This window comes from Cupressus sempervirens, chromosome 2 (assembly GCF_028749045.1).
Source record: "Cupressus sempervirens isolate cs-2001-9-10 chromosome 2, ASM2874904v1, whole genome shotgun sequence".
Lineage (NCBI taxonomy): Eukaryota > Viridiplantae > Streptophyta > Pinopsida > Cupressales > Cupressaceae > Cupressus > Cupressus sempervirens.
Genome location: NC_143119.1, coordinates 576486985 through 576506200, shown reverse-complemented (window position 1 = coordinate 576506200; position 19216 = coordinate 576486985). Strand labels below are relative to the sequence as shown.

General features: G+C 33.1%; 1 protein-coding gene across 1 annotated transcript; it reads left to right on the top strand.

Annotated features, from left to right (window-relative positions):
* Nucleotides 1–10085: 10085 nt before the first annotated feature.
* Nucleotides 10086–11861, top strand: LOC149574740 (uncharacterized). Its single transcript, XM_089815962.1, has 4 exons — nucleotides 10086–10367; nucleotides 10750–10965; nucleotides 11209–11270; nucleotides 11379–11861. The coding sequence occupies exons 1-4, from the start codon at nucleotides 10086–10088 to the stop codon at nucleotides 11485–11487; spliced, it is 669 nt and encodes a 222-aa protein (XP_089672088.1). The 3' UTR covers nucleotides 11488–11861.
* Nucleotides 11862–19216: the final 7355 nt, after the last annotated feature.

Sequence of the window (19216 nt, the reverse complement as noted above, 5' to 3'; positions counted from 1 at the left end):
TGGTTAATGCATACGGATTACAAATAGATGGGAGTAAAAGTTAGATTGTCAAATAGCTATTTCCCGCCCAAACTAAATTCATTTGAGTTTCACATTGGTGAAGGCATAACAAATTTTTAAGTGGGAAAACAGAGCCCTAATCTCTCTGTATCAGCAAAATGGCTAAAATAAATCTAATGAATTTTCCAGAAGAAGTGTTTTGTTCTCATATATTGTCAAGACTTCCTCTCAAAGAAGCTGTCGGATTCTCTGCAGTTGCTAAAAAATGGCGAAGGACATGGACTACATTGCTATATCTCAAGTTTTCTGATGAATTTTTTTCTTATAGTTGGAGGTTCTGGTCTAATAAGGAAAAAGGAGACATAATTAAGAATATCATTCTCCAACACTATGTTGGTCTCGATAGATTTGAGCTTGAGAATTTAGAAAATTTGGAAGCAGGATTGATGTCTGGCTTTTGTGGATTTCTCAGCTGGGGGTAAAATGCATGGATCTGAATGGTAGAAACAATTTTGACTTATGTTTTTCAAGAGAGATGAAGGTTTCTCAATAAATTTTTCTTTGTCATAAAACCCTCACATTCCTCTCTCTCACCCATTTTGCCATGACAAAAGTGCCTCTCCTATTACAAGGCTTCTCTCGACTTGTTAGCTGCAGCCTGCTGTTCATCGAGCTAAGTGAGGAGGCCATTGTGAAATTAAGTTGCCTTCTTGAAAGTTTAAAAGCACAAGACTACAAGTTGCCTTGGAAACTGAGAATAATTTCATGGAGTCTCAAGTGTCTCGCTCTTCTTCAGAGTAGGTTTTCAATGGAAGCGAATTGCCCAAAATTGGAAAGCATTGAAATTAGTGGATGCACTGGCTTTGAAATGGAGAAGATATGTGTAAGAACTGCCCTTGCAAAACAAATGCCACATCAAAAATCTTCGTAATATGCGGAAAAAATCAACGAGAGTCAGAGTCTTTTGAATATTGACCAGTCAATCATTAGTCAATTAACTATCATTAACTTTAAACAAAATGATACATATACATATATGCTCAAATTTAAAAGAAATTGTAAATTCGTTACCAGATTACTAATACCAGATACCAGATGCCAAGTGGTAAACCATGATGACCAAGTTGAAAAGAGCCCAAGAACCTGTCTAAGAACACAAGGCGAGAATATTTTAGGAGTGCTTTTCCACCCTACCACGAAGCTGTTAAGCTTCCCCGAAATCTTTCCTGACATGAAAGATACCCAGCTCGACAACAAGGAAGCCTAACTCGGTAAAACCAAGAGAGTAATGGAATTGTGTATTATCAAAAGTCATACTCTAAAATTTATATACTACACAGAAATTCACAACAACCACAAAATTTGGTTAGTATCCAACTTAAAATAATTTCCTTATTATCAATTCACATCATAACCATCGTATATGCATGTGAAACATGTAAAATCAATATCATAAACAATTCATAATGTGGCATCCTCAACGTGCCATTTAGACCATCATGAAAACACTTTATGTCCTTATCGGCCTATCACACCTTGTAAAATTTGATTCTATTCCATTCATATAGAACCATTATGCCAAGAATCTCCTTAATGCATCATGATCCTCATACACATGCTACACATATTAAAGAATGCAATTATCTTCTTAATTGTCCAACATGTCAACCTCATAATACTTCCTTTATTTATTCATATAGTTTGATATGTCTATTTTTTATGTAAGAACCAAAAGAAACCTCACAATTTAGCAATGAAATGCAAATCATAATAAAATATAATATGTTATGTCTCAATCCTAATAGGTATTTTCACCTCACGTTAGAGTATGGAGTGCAAAAATTACACATGGAACCCTAGTTGACAATTCAACCATCATGAAAATTAAACACTATAGTCAAAGGTTGAAGGTAATTAATCCATAAATGAGTGTGTAAACATGACTTTTATCCAATGATGTAGACCTACACATCATACATACTTCAATGTACATGATTCAAATACTACCATTCAATGTTAAACATAAAGCTGATACTTCCATTTAGTAGCATCAATTTCTCTTTATTTTATTTTTTTAAATAAAAACTATAAGGAGCTTTTTACACCATGTCTAATAGTACATCATTAAGTTATACATTAGCTCCAATCAATCAATAAATATATCCAACATAGCGGAGTCTTCCAGTAAATGTTTACATTTCAAAACTAGATATTAGAAGTAATCGATCACTCAGGAATGAACTAATGCCTTTGCATGTGATCTAACATAACTAAGTTTTAGTTTATTAACTACCAGTGAAGCAACTTATTTAATCCTTAGAACCTAGCCTATCTACACAAACTATAAGAGAAAACAATATAATTCCATCAAGTTTTAGGAATTCTTCTTGCAATAAGGCTCTGATTCAAAAGTTCAAGAGAAGATGTATTTGTTGTTCTGGGTCTTTGCTTCAGCATTATAGATGTAATGTATAACGGTAAAAGAAATGGAGTAAGATGAAGTTTCAGTATATCAAACACATAATTTAAGCTATCTATCTGTCAAGAAGACTCTAACAATCTTGCTTCAGACACAGACATAAAAAGAAAAACATGGTTCATCATTAGGGTTCGGATACCAAATCAGCATCACTGATTCAACTCTAGAGTCTCAAATTAAATTCCAACATCAATGTTCCTTCAACTTAGAATAGCGACTGAGGTTTTCTTAACCCGTGTTTGTTTGAGGAAGCAATGTGTTAAGGGTTCAACATTACGTGAAGGTCAATGGTAAAAATGTTCGGCATTAACAGTTATCAAGTTCAGCAACACGACATTAACAACAACATATCCATTTTTGTATAGGTAAAGGCAGGACATTTTTAACAATAATTGTATTAGCAAGAAGTGTAAGGGTTCTATGAGAAACGTTCTTGTTTACAGTACAAACCTACAGTGATATGCTCCAGCGATTGCATATTGTGGACTAGATTTAAGAGAGAGCCACGATAAAAGACAATAGCAAATAACAATCTGCACAAGGAAATTCTAAAGTTTGAAATAAGTTGCAGTTTAAGAAGAGATTTTAGTGGAGTCAAGTAAATTTTACACTATAAACTATTGGTTTCAGCACAGCGATAGAAGGAAGAGCATACAAGCAATACACAAGTTACCATTATAAGACAAATACTATTCCTATTATTCAAGCTCTTAAATGAGAACATGGGGTTCAATGATTGTAAAAAGGGAAACCTGGTAGTTCAATGTTTCCAAGATTGTTTTCCAATTGATAGATACCTGGACAATCCGCTAGTTGTCTTTACTTCACCCACTTTACTCTTCCCATCCTCTTGCTACCTGTGCCCTTCCAGATCTTCATGTATTTTCTTTCGAAGAGGCTCCCAATTCTTTTTAACTACCTCCTTTCTTCCTAACAGTGACAGTTATGGTGGGTTCTATGTTGGCATGCTTAGAAAGCGCTTTAGCACATTCCTTCTGATCCAAGTTAAATAGCAAACACTTCTCAATCAAGTGCTGAACCAGAAGAATATAAGAAGAAGAAGAAGATGCTCCATCTCCAAGAACTGGCATTATAATTAAGTCCTGAAAGCACTAAATCTTATTTGTCGCTAAATAGAATTTCTTAAGGATGAAAATCGGAATGAAAATGATAGCAGTGAAATGCCTTCCATGCCAAGCAAAGCAGAATAGGGCAGAGATGAAGAAAACGCATCCCTAACTAACATATTCCCCCGTAACTGCCACTTTAAAAAAAAAAAATTAAAAAAAATACTAAAATTTAATTAGTTACAATCAAGATTAATTTGAATTTTATAAAAGATAAAATTCTGGACAGGTGGCAACAATAATGTCGATTTATTAGGATGAGAAGAAACGGGTTGTGACATCCTTCCCCTCTTAATAATTCATTGTCCTCGATGCTAGGTCAATAAGTACAAATACAACCAACGAGAAATAAAGTAAATAATTTGAATTTAGTCATACTTCCATTGTTCTATGTTCCAACAAAACATTTGCTTCTATTTAGATTTTGTCATAATCACAACATAATATTTCATATGAATGCATTCTAATAAAATCAACACACACAAACACTCAGAAGACACTATTTTATTTTATTTTATTTTCTAAATCCCAAATTTAAACACTTATTTGAAACAATTAATTCTAGATAAAATAATACAAATTTTATTTAAGCACATGTATAATAATCATTTCAAGAACCTTTTTCTATGTGAGTGTGTGAATTCCATTACCATTCTATAGTTTTACAAGGTTAGGCTACCTCTCTCTGATAATATTCCCCCTTTCTAATAATGTGTCATTCCCTCTGTTGCATTATAGGAACAACACCCAATGTCAGTCCATCATATATCATAAATCAAATCGAATTTTCAATGACATATAAATCAAACACTTCCTTATCTCAAAAAGTCTCAAAATTTGTAACATATTGACTTAAAATCACATGATATCACACATACCTGTGCACTTACCATAGCCTAGCATCACTTGTGGATTTTTCCTTGCTAGTAGATACTTTTTATCCACATTTTGCCATACTAATTAGTATCTCAAGGAGATCAACTCAAATATTAGTAGTCAAAAATTTTGTTCAACTTTATGACTTCTTAACTCATCTTTTAATCACAAGCCATATGTACCATACATACCATTTAACATGTGTTCACTAATTGAGTAATTGTCCACATAAATAGACTAGTGTCCATGAAACATAATCAAGTAATGCAATCTCATTACATCTAAGTCATCCTCGTTAGATCATTAGGAGAAATAATGGCATGCACATAAAACTTTTATTAATGTAATAATTAACATTTAATCATCATTATGCATCTTAAGTCGCATATAGCATGTATTTACCCATTATCATAGATAGATCAAGGATAGAAAGTCGCACAATTAAATGTGTCAAGTAACATTAACCCAAGTTTTATACCAATAGATAAATTAACCAAATCTCAAACACAAAGTCAACCAAAGGGTCTAAGTCTATGTTGAACACCATATCGACTAGGAGTCAAATAGATAACTCAAGATGACTACATCATTGATCTTTATTCATTGACCAAATTGACTAAATAAAAGGTGTTAACAACTTTCTGTAAAGTAAAAGTCACATGCATGGTGGATCATCACATATACATAACACCAATGCAAAAATATTATCAAAATAGATAAAAGAGGGATCTATACATACCCGTCTACATCCTCATAGGAAGACCATATTTTCGTATACTTGCCATATAGGCCAAAAAGTTAAATCAGGTTAGTCAAAGTCATCTACAATTAGTTGAGTCAACAAGTAGATACAATATCTTCCAATTAAGTTTTCAATTTCATTCTATTTTCGAACATACATGTCAAAATGATAGGTATAAATAAAATTACATTTCATAACCAATTATCGACCAAATTGTCGAACACAACATATCATCACATGACTATGCCATAAATGAAAATGTTAGAAGAAGTTGATCTACATGTCCCACTTTATTTTATCGTATGTAAAATTATGTCCTACTAAGTAAATGCCACATTATCATTTGCAAGAATCACATAAATAAGAAAACTATAGCTTGATTAGTTAACATCTATTTTACTACCATAATCAAGGATTAACAATAATTATCCATTTACTAATGTAACACATGATATTATCCAAGGAATCTATCGGTCAATGCATGATTTAATAAATATACAAAGTATAATGTAAAGCATCATACCTTAATGGACATCATAGAGAATGTCGACCTACACGTCAGTCATGGAACAATAAGCACATCCTACAAGTGCAGTATCATCTGTCATATGATCAGCACCATTAAGTATATCATCTAGGTATGCTCACCAACCTCCTACAAGGATCAATGAAATCCAATTTTATCAATTTAGTGACCTTAGGCCCTCAAGCCCATTTTGTCACCATAGTGTGCTTAACCAACATATAAGCACATGTTGTGATGTATGACCTTTACACCATTTAAATCATCACATAATGATGTAATTAAGTACATCTCAAATGACGAGCAAGACAATCAAACTGAGATGACATTTCCATTGTGGTCTTCGGTCTCCAAAGCCATAGGACGTCTCCCACTTGCTTCCTGAGACGAAAGTATGGCCTAGGCACTTTAACCTTGCCAACCACAGAGTGGATACTTTCCTCGAGATTCTTCCTAACTCAAAGAATAACCTGACCCTAACATGAGAAGCCTAGCTTCCCGGAACAAGATGGATCGGATGGATCTGGTGCGACCGTGTAACATTTCTACATTGCAACCATGTGCCTAGTAGTCTAAACACAGAATGTAGTTGGAAAATAAATAACTACATATCTACACATATGCAGTAAAAGAAAAAGAATTCCAAATAGGTATAACCATGTGTCACATATACAGTATTTGGAAAAATTAAAATGGCTTGGCCAAGCACTTTCAAAATCCAGAATTACTTGTAGAAGAAACAAGAACAGACATGTATCCATTCTACAGAATTGGCAGATAGGGAAACTAAACATGAAGATATCCACCTATCTGTCCCATAATTGCTACATTACACCCTTCCATGAAGGAAAGTACACATCATCTAACCTTCCTTGTTTGTCCACATTTGACACCCATAGTGGAAGGTAAGCTTTCCAAAATAATAAAAAATAGCATAAGATAAATGCAAAAGGAAGAATGACATGTTCTTCACAATCTACTCCCTTATATATCCTATCAATGTGCCACAATGAACACCATAGATGACATCACTTCCAAATCATAGGACTAGCATCATCAAAATATGAACACGCACCCTAGCCACCTCAAAATCAAAGAAATCTTAAAAACAAGATTCATAATTCTTAAGTAAAAGTCCAAAAAGGAGATACAATCAAAATAAAAGTGGTCAAGAGTTAAGTAAATAGCTCACATAAAAATTTGGTGGCTTGGTGGTCACAAAGAACATAAAATTTCAAGCTAGTCCTTCATCACATCCAAGTTCATGAAATCAAACATAATAAAATGAAAACTCAATTCACTTAAAGCACAATGACTCTCACTAGTCACTAAGAGGGAGTAGATGTTTAACAACATCTTGCGAGTTGATAAGAACATAACCAAACTTCTCATGCATTACATGCAATACTTTTGCAATTGAAATCCATGTTCTTCCTACTTATTATATTAGATTAATCAATGAGCCTCATGAATCTGGCATAAATTAGAAATAAATTCATGCACTGCATGTGCATCACATGTCATTTACATAATAAAAAAGATATTTTACATTGCTATCACAAGCTGAATCTTCGTTTGGTAGGCTCTCATAGTCTAGTGCAAAAGTCAATTATCCTTTGACTATCTCAATAGTTCAATTCCAATATGCTCATTATATCATCACATGGTTTAAAATACATATAATCATAAAGATATGAGGTATGCAATTTACCAGTCATTCCATAAACTTTCCATTTTGTCAATCTTTTAAGGAATGAAAATTTTAAACTCGCAATTATGACATGCATAAGGAACATCAAATCCTTCTATGTCTAATGTAATCATAGCTAAGACACATCATGTAACCCATGTCATCAACTCCTACTATATAAAGTAAAAAAATTAACTTACAGTTCTATGCCTAGCATAGTGAACTCAAGGCCCAAGTGTGGAACCAAGAGCTCTGATACCATATGTAAGAACTGCCCCTACAAAACAAATGCCACATCAGCAATCTTCGTAATATGCAGAAAAAATCAACGAGAGTCAGAGTCTTTTGAATATTGACCGGTCAATCATTAGTCAATTAACTATCATTAACTTTAAACAAAATGATACATATACATATATGCTCAAATTTAAAAGAAATTGTAAATTCGTTACCAAATTACTAATACTAGATAATAGATACCAAGTGGTAAACCATGACGACCAAGTTGAAAAGAGCCCCAGAACCTGTCTAAAAACACAAGGCGAGAATATTGTAGGAGTGCTTTTCCACCCTACCACGAAGCTGTTAAGCTTTCCCGAAATCTTTCCTGACATGAAAGATACCTAGCCTGGCAACGAGGAAGCCTAACTCGGTAAAACCAAGAGAGTAATGGAATTGTGTATTATCAAAAGTCATACTCTAAAATTTATATACTACACAGAAATTCACAACAACCACAAAATTTGGTTAGTATCCAACTTAAAATAATTTTCTTATTATCAATTCACATCATAACCATCGTATGTACATGTGAAACATGTAAAATCAATATCATAAACAATTCATAATGTGGCATCCTCAATGTGCCATTTAGACCATCATGAAAACACTTTATGTCCTTATCAGCCTATCACACCTTGTAAAATTTGATTCTATTCCACTCATATAGAACCATTATGCCAAGACTCTCCTTAATGCATCATGATCCTCATATGCATGCTACACATATTAAAGAATGCAATTATCTTCTTAATTGTCCAACATGTCAACCTCATAATACTCCCTTTATTTATTCATATAGTTTGATATGTCTTTTTTTTATGTAAGAACCAAAAGAAACCTCATAATTTAGCAATGAAATGCAAATCATAATAAAATATAATATGTTATGTCTCAATCCTAATAGGTATTTTCACCTCACGTTAGAGTATGGAGTGCAGAAATTACACATGGAACCCTAGTTGACAATTCAACCATCATGAAAATTAAACTCTATAGTCAAAGGTTGAAGGTAATTAATCCATAAATGAGTGTGTAAACATGACTTTTATCCAATGATGTAGACCTACACATCATACATACTTCAATGTACATGATTCAAATACTACCATTCAATGTTAAACATAAAGCTGATACTTCCATTTAGTAGCATCAATTTCTCTTTATTTATTTATTTTAAATAACAACTATAAGGAGCTTTTTACACCACGTCTAATAATACATCATTAAGTTATACATTAGCTCCAATCAATCAATAAATATATCCGACATAGCGGAGTCTTCAGTAAATGTTTACATTTCAAAACTAGATATTAGAAGTAATCGATCACTCAGGAATGAACTAATGCCTTTGCATTTGATCTAACATAACTAAGTTTTAGTTTATTAATTACCAGTGAAGCAACTTATTTAATCCTTAGAACCTAGCCTATCTACACAAACTATAAGAGAAAACAATATAATTCCATCAAGTTTTAGGAATTCTTCTTGCAATAAGGCTCTGATTCAAAAGTTCAAGAGAAGATGTATTTGTTGTTCTGGGTCTTTGCTTCAGCATTATAGATGTAATGTATAACGGTAAAAGAAATGGAGTAAGATGAAGTTTCGGTATATCAAACACATAATTTAAGCTATATGTATAACGGTAAAAGAAATGGAGTAAGATGAAGTTTCGGTATATCAAACACATAATTTAAGCTATCTATCTGTCAAGAAGACTCTAACAGTCTTGCTTCAGACACAGACATAAAAAGAAAAACATGGTTCATCATTAGGGTTCGGATACCAAATCAGCATCACTGATTCAACTCTAGAGTCTCAAATTAAATTCCAACATCAATGTTCCTTCAACTTAGAATAGCAACCGAGGTTTTCTTAACCTGTGTTTGTTTGAGGAAGCAATGTGTTAAGGGTTCAGCATTACGTGAAGGTCAATGGTAAAAATGTTCGGCATTAACAGTTATCAAGTTCAGCAACACAACATTAACAACAGCATATCCATTTTTGTATAGGTAAAGGCAGGACGTTTTTAACAATAATTGTATCAGCAAGAAGTGTAAGGGTTCTGTGAGCAACGTTCTTGTTTACAGTACAGACCTACAGTGATATGCTCCAGCGATTGCATATTGTGGACTAGATTTAAGAGAGAGCCACGATAAAAGACAATAGCAAATAACAATCCGCACAAGGAAATTCCAAAGTTCGAAATAAGTTGCAGTTGAAGAAGAAATTTTAGTGGAGTCAAGTAAATTTTACACCATAAACTATTGGTTTCAGCACAGCGATAGAAGGCAAAGCATACAAGCAATACACAAGTTACAATTATAGGACAAATACTATTCCTATTATTCAAGCTCTTAAATGAGAACATGGGGTTCAATGATTGTAAAAAGGGAAACCTGGTAGTTCGATGTTTCCAAGCTCGTTTTCCAATTGATAGATACCTGGACAATCCGCTAGTTGTCTTTACTTCGCCCACTTTACTCTTCCCATCCTCTCGCTACCTGTGCCCTTCCAGATCTTCATGTATTTTCTTTCGAAGAGGCTCCCAATTCTTTTTAACTACCTCCTTTCTTCCTAACAGTGACAGTTATGGTGGGTTCTATGTTGGCATGCTTAGAAAGCGCCTCAGCACATTCCTTCTGATCCAAGTTAAATAGCAAACACTTCTCAATCAAGTGCTGAACCAGAAGAATATAAGAAGAAGAAGAAGAAGAAGCTCCATCTCCAAGAACCGACATTATAATTAAGTCCTGAAAGCACTAAATCTTATTTGTCGCTAAATAGAATTTCTTAAGGATGAAAATCGGAATGAAAATGATAGCAGCGAAATGCCTCCCATGCCAAGCAAAGCAAAATAGGGCAGAGATGAAGAAAACGCATCCCTAACTAACATATTCCCCCGTAACTGCCACTTTTTAAAAAATTAATTAAAAAAAATACTAAAATTTAATTAGTTACAATCAAGATTAATTTGAATTTTATAAAAGATAAAATTCTGGACAGATGGCAACAATAATGTCGATTTATTAGGATGAGAAGAAACGGGTTGTGACAATATGTTTGCCTGTGTGTCTCAGCTTGGTAACAGACACTCCATATCTGAAGCATTTTGCTGCTGTGAAATCGTTGATGAGCATTACATGTTTCGAACATGATGTATCCACTGTTGGGAGTGTTTTGCAAAGCTTTCCTCAGTTGGAAAAGTTGTCCATTGAGTCTTCCTCGTTTGACATGTTCAGCCAAATGGTTAGTATTTCTCTGCATTCCAATCTTTTGCATTCAAAATTGCTGTAACATTTTGACATAAAGTAAGGTTATAATTTTGAATTTTTATTTGAAAAGAAAGATGTCAAATGTCACTGTTAATGTATCTCTTAATTCTGCTGCTGTTTAAGTTTTTGGTTTTCCAAGATTACACAGGATGAGTCCCATAGGGGCTTTTTGTTTTCAAACCAAGACTTTGACTTGATTTGATTTCCAATATTGCAGAGTGTAGCAGGGGTTAATGTACAACTACCCAGTTTGAAGACATTTGTTCTGAATATGCAATGGTATAACATGTCTTCTGAAATATCTAAGCAACCATTAAATTTGTGCTCTTGTATTTTGAAAGGCGCTCCTCTGTTGGAAACAATCAGAATCATCATGCTGGGTTACAGGTCACAGGCATTTGAGGCTCTTTTTCGTCCATTCATCAATGGTTTCTTGAGCCTTGAGAGCTACTTTCCTAAAACTAAAATTTCAGTATCAAGGAGGAGGAGGAGGTAGATTATGGGGCTGTTTAAGGAGAGATCATTGGCCGCTGGAGACGGGAAGGGCTGGGTCAGGTGTGAAGTAATCCCAGGTTCACATCTTTTAAAAGTTTCTTCCATTTTCGATTCTTGCTGTTAGAAAACAAACTTCTTGTCTAAAATGAAGTTTTTGGATTGAGACTTGTTGCTAGTACGTAAATCTTGATTTTTAACCCTTGCTATGGAAATGTAAGCTCTGAATTTGAAACTAAGCTCTTGATTTTGCTGTATTTCCTTCCTGCACATTCGTGGCCTTTGGTATGACTGTTTTGAGCCATGTTTGCCAACCATGTTATAGAGTGACAAATTCGTGAAACCCCAAAATATATTTGGCAGCAACATTGAGTTCTACTTTTCTTGTTTATTTTTGTGTGTTTGATAGAGTCTTATACAAGATTGATCTGGCTTAGTTTGGAGAACGTAGGTAAGTATTCGTTGTGGACTCCTCAGACCAGTAGTGAAGACTTGTAATGAATGAAATACTCTGTTTCGTTAACTGTCAAGTGTTCTATACGAGTAGTATAGGAGTAGGACTGCTGTAACAACAGATGAGGAATCCTGTAGACTGTGCTCCTGCTCACGGCTGTAGATAAGCTGTTTTGTTCTATTTATGTAGATGCCCAATTTTATTACACGGTCTTAAAACAATACCTTCAGCATGATAATTTAACTTGTAATTGTTGCATGACCTTTTTGATTGCTGGGTTTATTAAATCAATGTTTCATAGGTTGTAAGCTCTTGAATTGTCAGAAGATCTTACACATCTCGAGCGACGTGTTTAAACTTAGAAGCCTAGATGCTGATTAAAGCACCATTGGATTATAAGAGGCTGTAAAATCTATAAAATCTATGGGTAGTGTGACTCTAAAACCTGTGATTTAATTGTGACTTTAATATTACTGGCTGGATAAGTAAATCTGATGTTGCGAAGTTGGTTTTCAATATAAACATATATATATTCTTGTGCTTAGTATCCTTCTGTATTGATAAAATGTAGAATCGTAAGCTTCGAGATGAGTTACCACTGAACCATAGGATATAATCCAACCTCCTACTCCTAGATTTACTGTTATAGCATCAATACCGACTCTTAGCATCGTGGAAACTTCAAAGATGTTAAACTGAATGAGAACTACATTATGTAGTATGTTGTACCTCTCCATAGGATATGGAAATACCTGTAATTAGACTCTAGAGTAAACTGAACCAGCTGAACTTTTAAAGAGTTAATCTTGTATCTTAATGAGTGTTCATAGATTTAGATAAGTACAAGATTCTTACGTAGAAATTACTATCTTTATGTAGATGGTTGAATGAGCATACACTTTCAATTTCATCTTAAAACTCAACTGGTTTGTTAAGAAATTCCTGAAACATCTTAGGTTGAACATACAAACTCATTTAAGGGCTCTTTTGACATTTTTATTTCTGAATTGTTACTTCTCTTAGTAAAATCTAGTTCATAAATTACTTCTGCTGTATATGAGCAAGTAGATTTGGAGATAGATAGCTGTTACTTGTGGATGGACTGGGTGTCGATGTTTAAATTCTAATGGAAGGGTGTAATGTGGCATCAAGAAGGGTAGGGATGGATGCATTATGTTTTACTTCTTCCAGCGTGTCATAATTTTAAAAGTAGGATTCATGATGTTTTGTCTCTTCTTCTCAGTAATGTTGACGAATTAAGTGCTTGGCCAAGCCATTTTTCTTATTTTTGCATTTAAGTATGTTGTTCTGACATCTAGCATATGTGTGACTATGCTCAAGTTATCTTGTATATGTGTAGATATGTTTTATTTTAAAAGAAATGTACATGTGGGTAGATATGTTACAGTTTTTCTTTCATCGCATGAGTAGAATGTGTGGTAGTCTTTTATTTTCCCTCCCACATTTTGTAATTAGGCTGCTAGGCACATGAATGCATGTAGTATGTTTTATGGCTGCATCGGATCCATTCAATTCATCTTGTTCCGAGCAGTGAGACTTCTCATGCCAGGGTCAGAGCATTCTTCATTGTTAGGAAGAACTCTGAGGTAGTGAACATTTTGTGGTTGGCGAGGTAAAAATGCCTAGGCCACACTCCTATCTTAGGTAGCAGAAGGATGATGTCCGATGGCTTTGGAGACCGGATACACGTTCAAGACATTTATCAAGTTTCAGAATCTATCATATGGTCTTGTATTTTCATCTTGGCGATGATGTACGGTATCATTTCTTTGATGTAATCTTGTATAACGGATAATGTAAACATAAAAGTTGGAAAGTATTTTGATAATGTGATGGGCATGTAATGTATATACAATGTACTTCTGCGCCATGGTTCATGTGATGTAATGTTTTTGCTCATATGTATGTTTAATCAGTGATTTTGTGTTATGCTGATTTTGTTGATAAACTAATTGTGTTTTTTTTTTAATAGATAATGTATGAGATTTACTCTTCAAAGATGGTTGTGATTGGTTTCTTTTTGCATTTTTTCGTTCTTGTGTGGTGTGACATCCTTAATTTGGATTTTGGTTCTTATAGACATGCAAAACAATTTAATTTTATTTTCACGAAAAATTAATTTGTGTTTTTCATTTTAGGCTGCTAACATTACCTTGTGCATTGATTTTTGCCTAATAATTTCAAACACCTATAATTTCCAACAAATATGTGTAATTTTATCAAGGTTTATTTGCATTTGAAGTATGGGGCGAATCGAAGGCTTTGTTTAAGTGTCTTTACAATTGAGGCCAATTAAAATAATAACACCCACTACTGCTAAATATTTCAAACCTATAGTGGATTGTGCATGCATCGGAGAATATTTTGGCCATGCACTAAAGACCAAATTTTTTTTTTTTTTTTTTTCAAGTTCATGATAATGAATATAGAATATTTTGGCCCTCCTCAATGCTTAGCAAATTTTAAGGTAAAAAGAAAGAAATGACATTAATTTTGTAAATTTAATTTAATTTTTTATTATTATTGAAAAATTATGTGTCTTTTGATATAAATGGTTGTTTCTTGTTCAAATCATGTAAAAGAGCTTACCAATTTGATCTAATTTTCCAATTGTTTTTATGATCTATTTTCATATTTGCAACTTATTTTTTCATGTTTCAAAAGTAAAAATCTATTTGCAACTTATATTTTCATATTAATTATTTTTATAATCAATTATTATACTTTTCACATTTATAAATCTATTTTTCTAAAAACATATATTATTTTTTTCAAATAAAACAATATTATATCAAATTTATCTTTGTCTTTAAAAATAAAAAAATCATTATACAATTATTATTATATAAATATATTCAAAAATAATTATAAATAAATTTGAACATAATATGGAAAAGGAATTAATTAGAACATACATGTATTGTAATAATATAGTAAAAATGTAATTAGAAATATTATGAAAAGAATATATTTAGATGTTTCTATATTTTCAATTGGAAACATCTTGCTTTTCTAATAAGAGTAATAGAAAGAATATATATATATATATATATATATATATATATATATATATATATACACACACATTTGTAATTAAAAAATCTTTATTCTTAATTATAAAAGTCAAGAAGTATAAAATTAATATATCTAAACATCTTATTTATATAATTGAAGATTAAAGATATTTTGAAAATAATTAGAAATAGCTTAATTTATATTTTTAAAAATAAATATATATTGAATTTTTTTTTTCTTTTAAGGACAAAAGGTGCAAGCTTGTATATATTAAAATAGGTTAAAAGTTTACAAAATATGCCAAAAGGTGGAGGAGAATAACAAAGAACGAAACTAGAAAAACACACAAAGAAGTCTACACTCATTTCTGAGAGTTGACATGATCTTTGGCCAATGTCTTTTTTATGATTTGAAAATCCTCCAAGGCTGGTGACATCTCATTGACTACTAAATTGATCTTATAACATGCCATGTTGGCAAACACATCGGCCAACAAGTATATCGAAATTTTTATGCATACATACATACATACATACATATATATAAAAGAGGTCGAGGTCATATATAGATCAAAAAAATGTACAAGCCAACTCTAGAGGCATTGAAAGGGCAGAGTTGAGTGATAGTCCTTTAGTATTAGCATTTTTACACGAGTATTAATATTATGAGTATTAATTTTCCATGCAAACCATGTGAAAAGCTTTGTGATACTTGCAAGTCACTAAAAAAACTACAGACAAGCCATCTCATATGTTTCTTAGTGGTTAGAAACATGAATAACATATCACTATTGTTTACTAATTAAATATGATAGATTTTACTTATCAGGATATCCTCACCAAAATGGAAAATGATAAACTACCCATAAAGTGAAATAAAGGAGACAAACTAAACCTTTTGCTAAGTAAGTCATTATTGCTTCGAAATTATTTACCTAAGATTGTCATACATTCATCCAAAGATATCTTCCATTGTGAGTTGTACCTAAAATTTAACATTACAAAAAAGACAATGGAATACTCCATAGAAAGTTACAATAGAGGGGATGAGAGGAGCATAGATAATTAGTTTTGTGGGATGTGAGGAGGAGAGGGGGGATTCACATTTTCAAATAAATCATCTTCTTTAGGAAGCAGGATTTCCAAGCATTCCATGTTGACTTCATTATCATTCTCCCAAGCTCCAATTCGATCTTCAACAACATATTGTTCTAGCCAATTGCTAACTCTGGTTCTCTTAACATGAAGAAAATAGAGAAGGAAACATACATTCCTTTGCAAAATGGGAAACCACTCAATCAGCTTGGCTGGATCCCAAGAAATAATTATGGAGATGAGAGGGACCAATTGTCTTTCTTGTAAGGGGATATCATAATCGCATGTTCGACACATCAAAAGATCTTCTCTCAGGTTAGCTATAACCTTTTCTAGATTCCCCAAGTATCCAAGCTTGAAGAGACTCCTCACTAAAATGTTCATTGTCCCCTTAAACAAATCCACCAGGCTAGCCATGGTTATGAACATAGTCGAGATGTTGCCGAGAACGTGATACCATTCAGAATTCATAATGAATTCCTTACCCAACGTTGTGAACACAACCCTTACAACTAGAAAATGTGTATTAAGGAGGACTTCTTTAAGACGGGTATTGGTAATTGGTACATCAAAGGCAATTTGATCCAGGGGGCCTCTGAGTTTGATGATGGTATCCATCTTAGAATACTGTCTAACAATCCTACCCAAGATGCTTTTTTAGTTCTTGTCCGACGCTTCAATTTCTACAAGACTACCTCTTTCCCAAGGCCCTAGATATCCCTAGTATGTTGAGGAAGGGGAAAGCCCATAAGGTTGGGGACCTCTCTCATGGAAAAAACTCAAGTTAAGATTTTTGTATTGCTCTAGGGTTTTATAGGTAAGAATAAGCCTTGCAATTTCAAGATACTGAATATTCCAATTGGGGTTAAGGTTAGGGGAGGCAAGGCACATATCTTATTCTTCTTCTTATGCTTAAAAATTAAAGGTTTACCAGACATAGTAATGTACAAATAATAAATACAATATTAAATTATGTGCATCAAGCTCTTAAGAAGAGAATACTCATCACATAAAGAAGAAAATTTGGCTTAAAGCCCAAAAAAGAAACTAAAAATAAAGCCCATAACACTAACATAATAACAATTCAAGGCTAATTTTATCTGATATAAGACTGAAAAATGATAATGACAAAAAACCATTAGTCCCAATTCAACCATGGAAGAAAAGTATATGTTCATACTGAGCTGAAGTATTATCAAATTATTAAAGTCAATAAACAAAGACACTTATACCCAATAGCTAGAAAGTATGTGGTTGATTCCAAATCTAGAAAGAGTCGAGTACATATATGGGATTCAAGGGTATTATCCCTATTTATTGTTCAAACGTAATACTATCTTGTATTTAAATTAATAGAACATACCCTACCCTAATCTATCATAAATTTCTCAAAAAAAACCTAACCTCATTTTAAGCTATTGTTGGGCCTTTTCCTTTGTCCATCCTTCCCACTCGCATGACCACTGACGTACCTTCACCAGAATTTTCAACTTCCAACTTGCCTAGAGTCAAATCCTCAGAGTCTTCCACTTTATCCTCAAGGTCTAGAATGATCATGTTTATACTATTTAGAATGTCCTTGTGTCCTATACTTTCTTCCTTCAAATACTTGACAAACTAGTTCACTTTGTCTGACCTTTCAGCATGAAAGAGAGCCATCATGAAATTGAGGTTTCTCCTTTGCATTTCTATTTTTTCTTGGAAGATTTCCCAACTATCTGGGGTCATAATGGAAAACTTTGGACCTGGTTTTGTTGAAAACAATTAGTTGATTGTGTATTATCTTTGATGTTACACAAAGTGTCATATCATTGGCATTCAGTGTATGTCACACTCACTCAAGTGATGAAGATAGTTTCCTGTGTCTATCAAGCATTCCAGAATTTGCCTAGTTTAGAAGATAGTGCCTACCGAGTTCACTCGGGTGATAGAGAAGTTCAAAGAAGTTGAGTGTTAATTGAGCTCACTCGGTTAATGAAGGAAAAGTTGGATGGAACTAGTATTAACTGAGCTCACTCAGTTAATGAAGGAAAAGTTGGATGGAACTAGTGTTAATCGAGCTCACTCAGTTACCAAAGGAACTTTGTAGAAATGTAGTGTTAACCGAGTTCACTTAGTTAGCACAGGAAAATCATTTATGAATTAGTGTCTACTGAGTAGGGTTGGCTAACGAAGGATTTTCTTGTTTTAGCATATTGAGTTCTGTTGGAGTTTTAAAACTACTGAATAATAGAATGCTTCAATACCAAAATGATAATACTCATGCAACCTAAGGATTAGCCATTTCTTATTATCACTTACACATGTAAACCATTTGGATCAACATCAACAAAACCAAAGATGGTCTCCTTCTCTTTAGGCTCTGCAAAACCAAGGCGGGTATACCTAAGTTATGACTCAATTTGACTACTACTATATGAGAATTATATTAGTTTCATTTTGATTCTCATCTTCAATTCTCAAACACACATCTAATTCTGATATTTTAAACAAAATACATCCCATATAGCAGATTTGATCATTACGTCTTTTGTAGATTTGCAGGCACTATTAAAAATAGTGGCTAAGGCTAAAGTATTCCAGGCAAACAGGTATTGATCAACTTTGAAAATCTTCAGGAAAAAAAGTAAAATCGATTGTAATTTTGCATTTGATGCTCATCTTATTATCCATCTATCTTCCAACTGAATTAATTTGGCCAGTGCCTAATCCATTAGGGTTTAGAGTCTACTGCAATTCCATGGATCTAATTTTTTGCCTTACAACAAATATCATCAGCAATTCTTAGTGGAATTTATCATTCAAAACATCCTTCCTATTACTACAACAACTTCATAAAATTCATCAAATCTTTTACTTAATTCATTGAACTAATAGCAGTGATGAAAAGACATACAACCTAAATGGATTGCATTCAATTGCACAAGCTTTACTCATACAACATCATGATAACTAAGTAATCAAAAGGAGACAAAATTCAGAAATAACTAATATGGGGACAGCTCATAATTTGTATTCATTTTCCTCAAAAAATTGTATACACTTGCAGTAAATTTAGAATGACCTTAGAAAGAAACATAGAGATCATTCCATATTAATGTATTCTCATAAAACTTGCAGAGAAGATACATCATAAAACTTGCTCAAAT

Coding starts and splice junctions, on each gene's coding strand:
- LOC149574740 (XM_089815962.1), top strand. CDS start 10,086: ATGGGGTTCAATGATTGTAAAAAGGGAAACCTGGTAGTTCGATGTTTC. Junction 10,368..10,749: donor GCACATTCCTTCTGATCCAA/GTTAAATAGCAA, acceptor TCGATTTATTAG/GATGAGAAGAAACGGGTTGT. Junction 11,271..11,378: donor TTTGTTCTGAATATGCAATG/GTATAACATGTC, acceptor GCTGGGTTACAG/GTCACAGGCATTTGAGGCTC.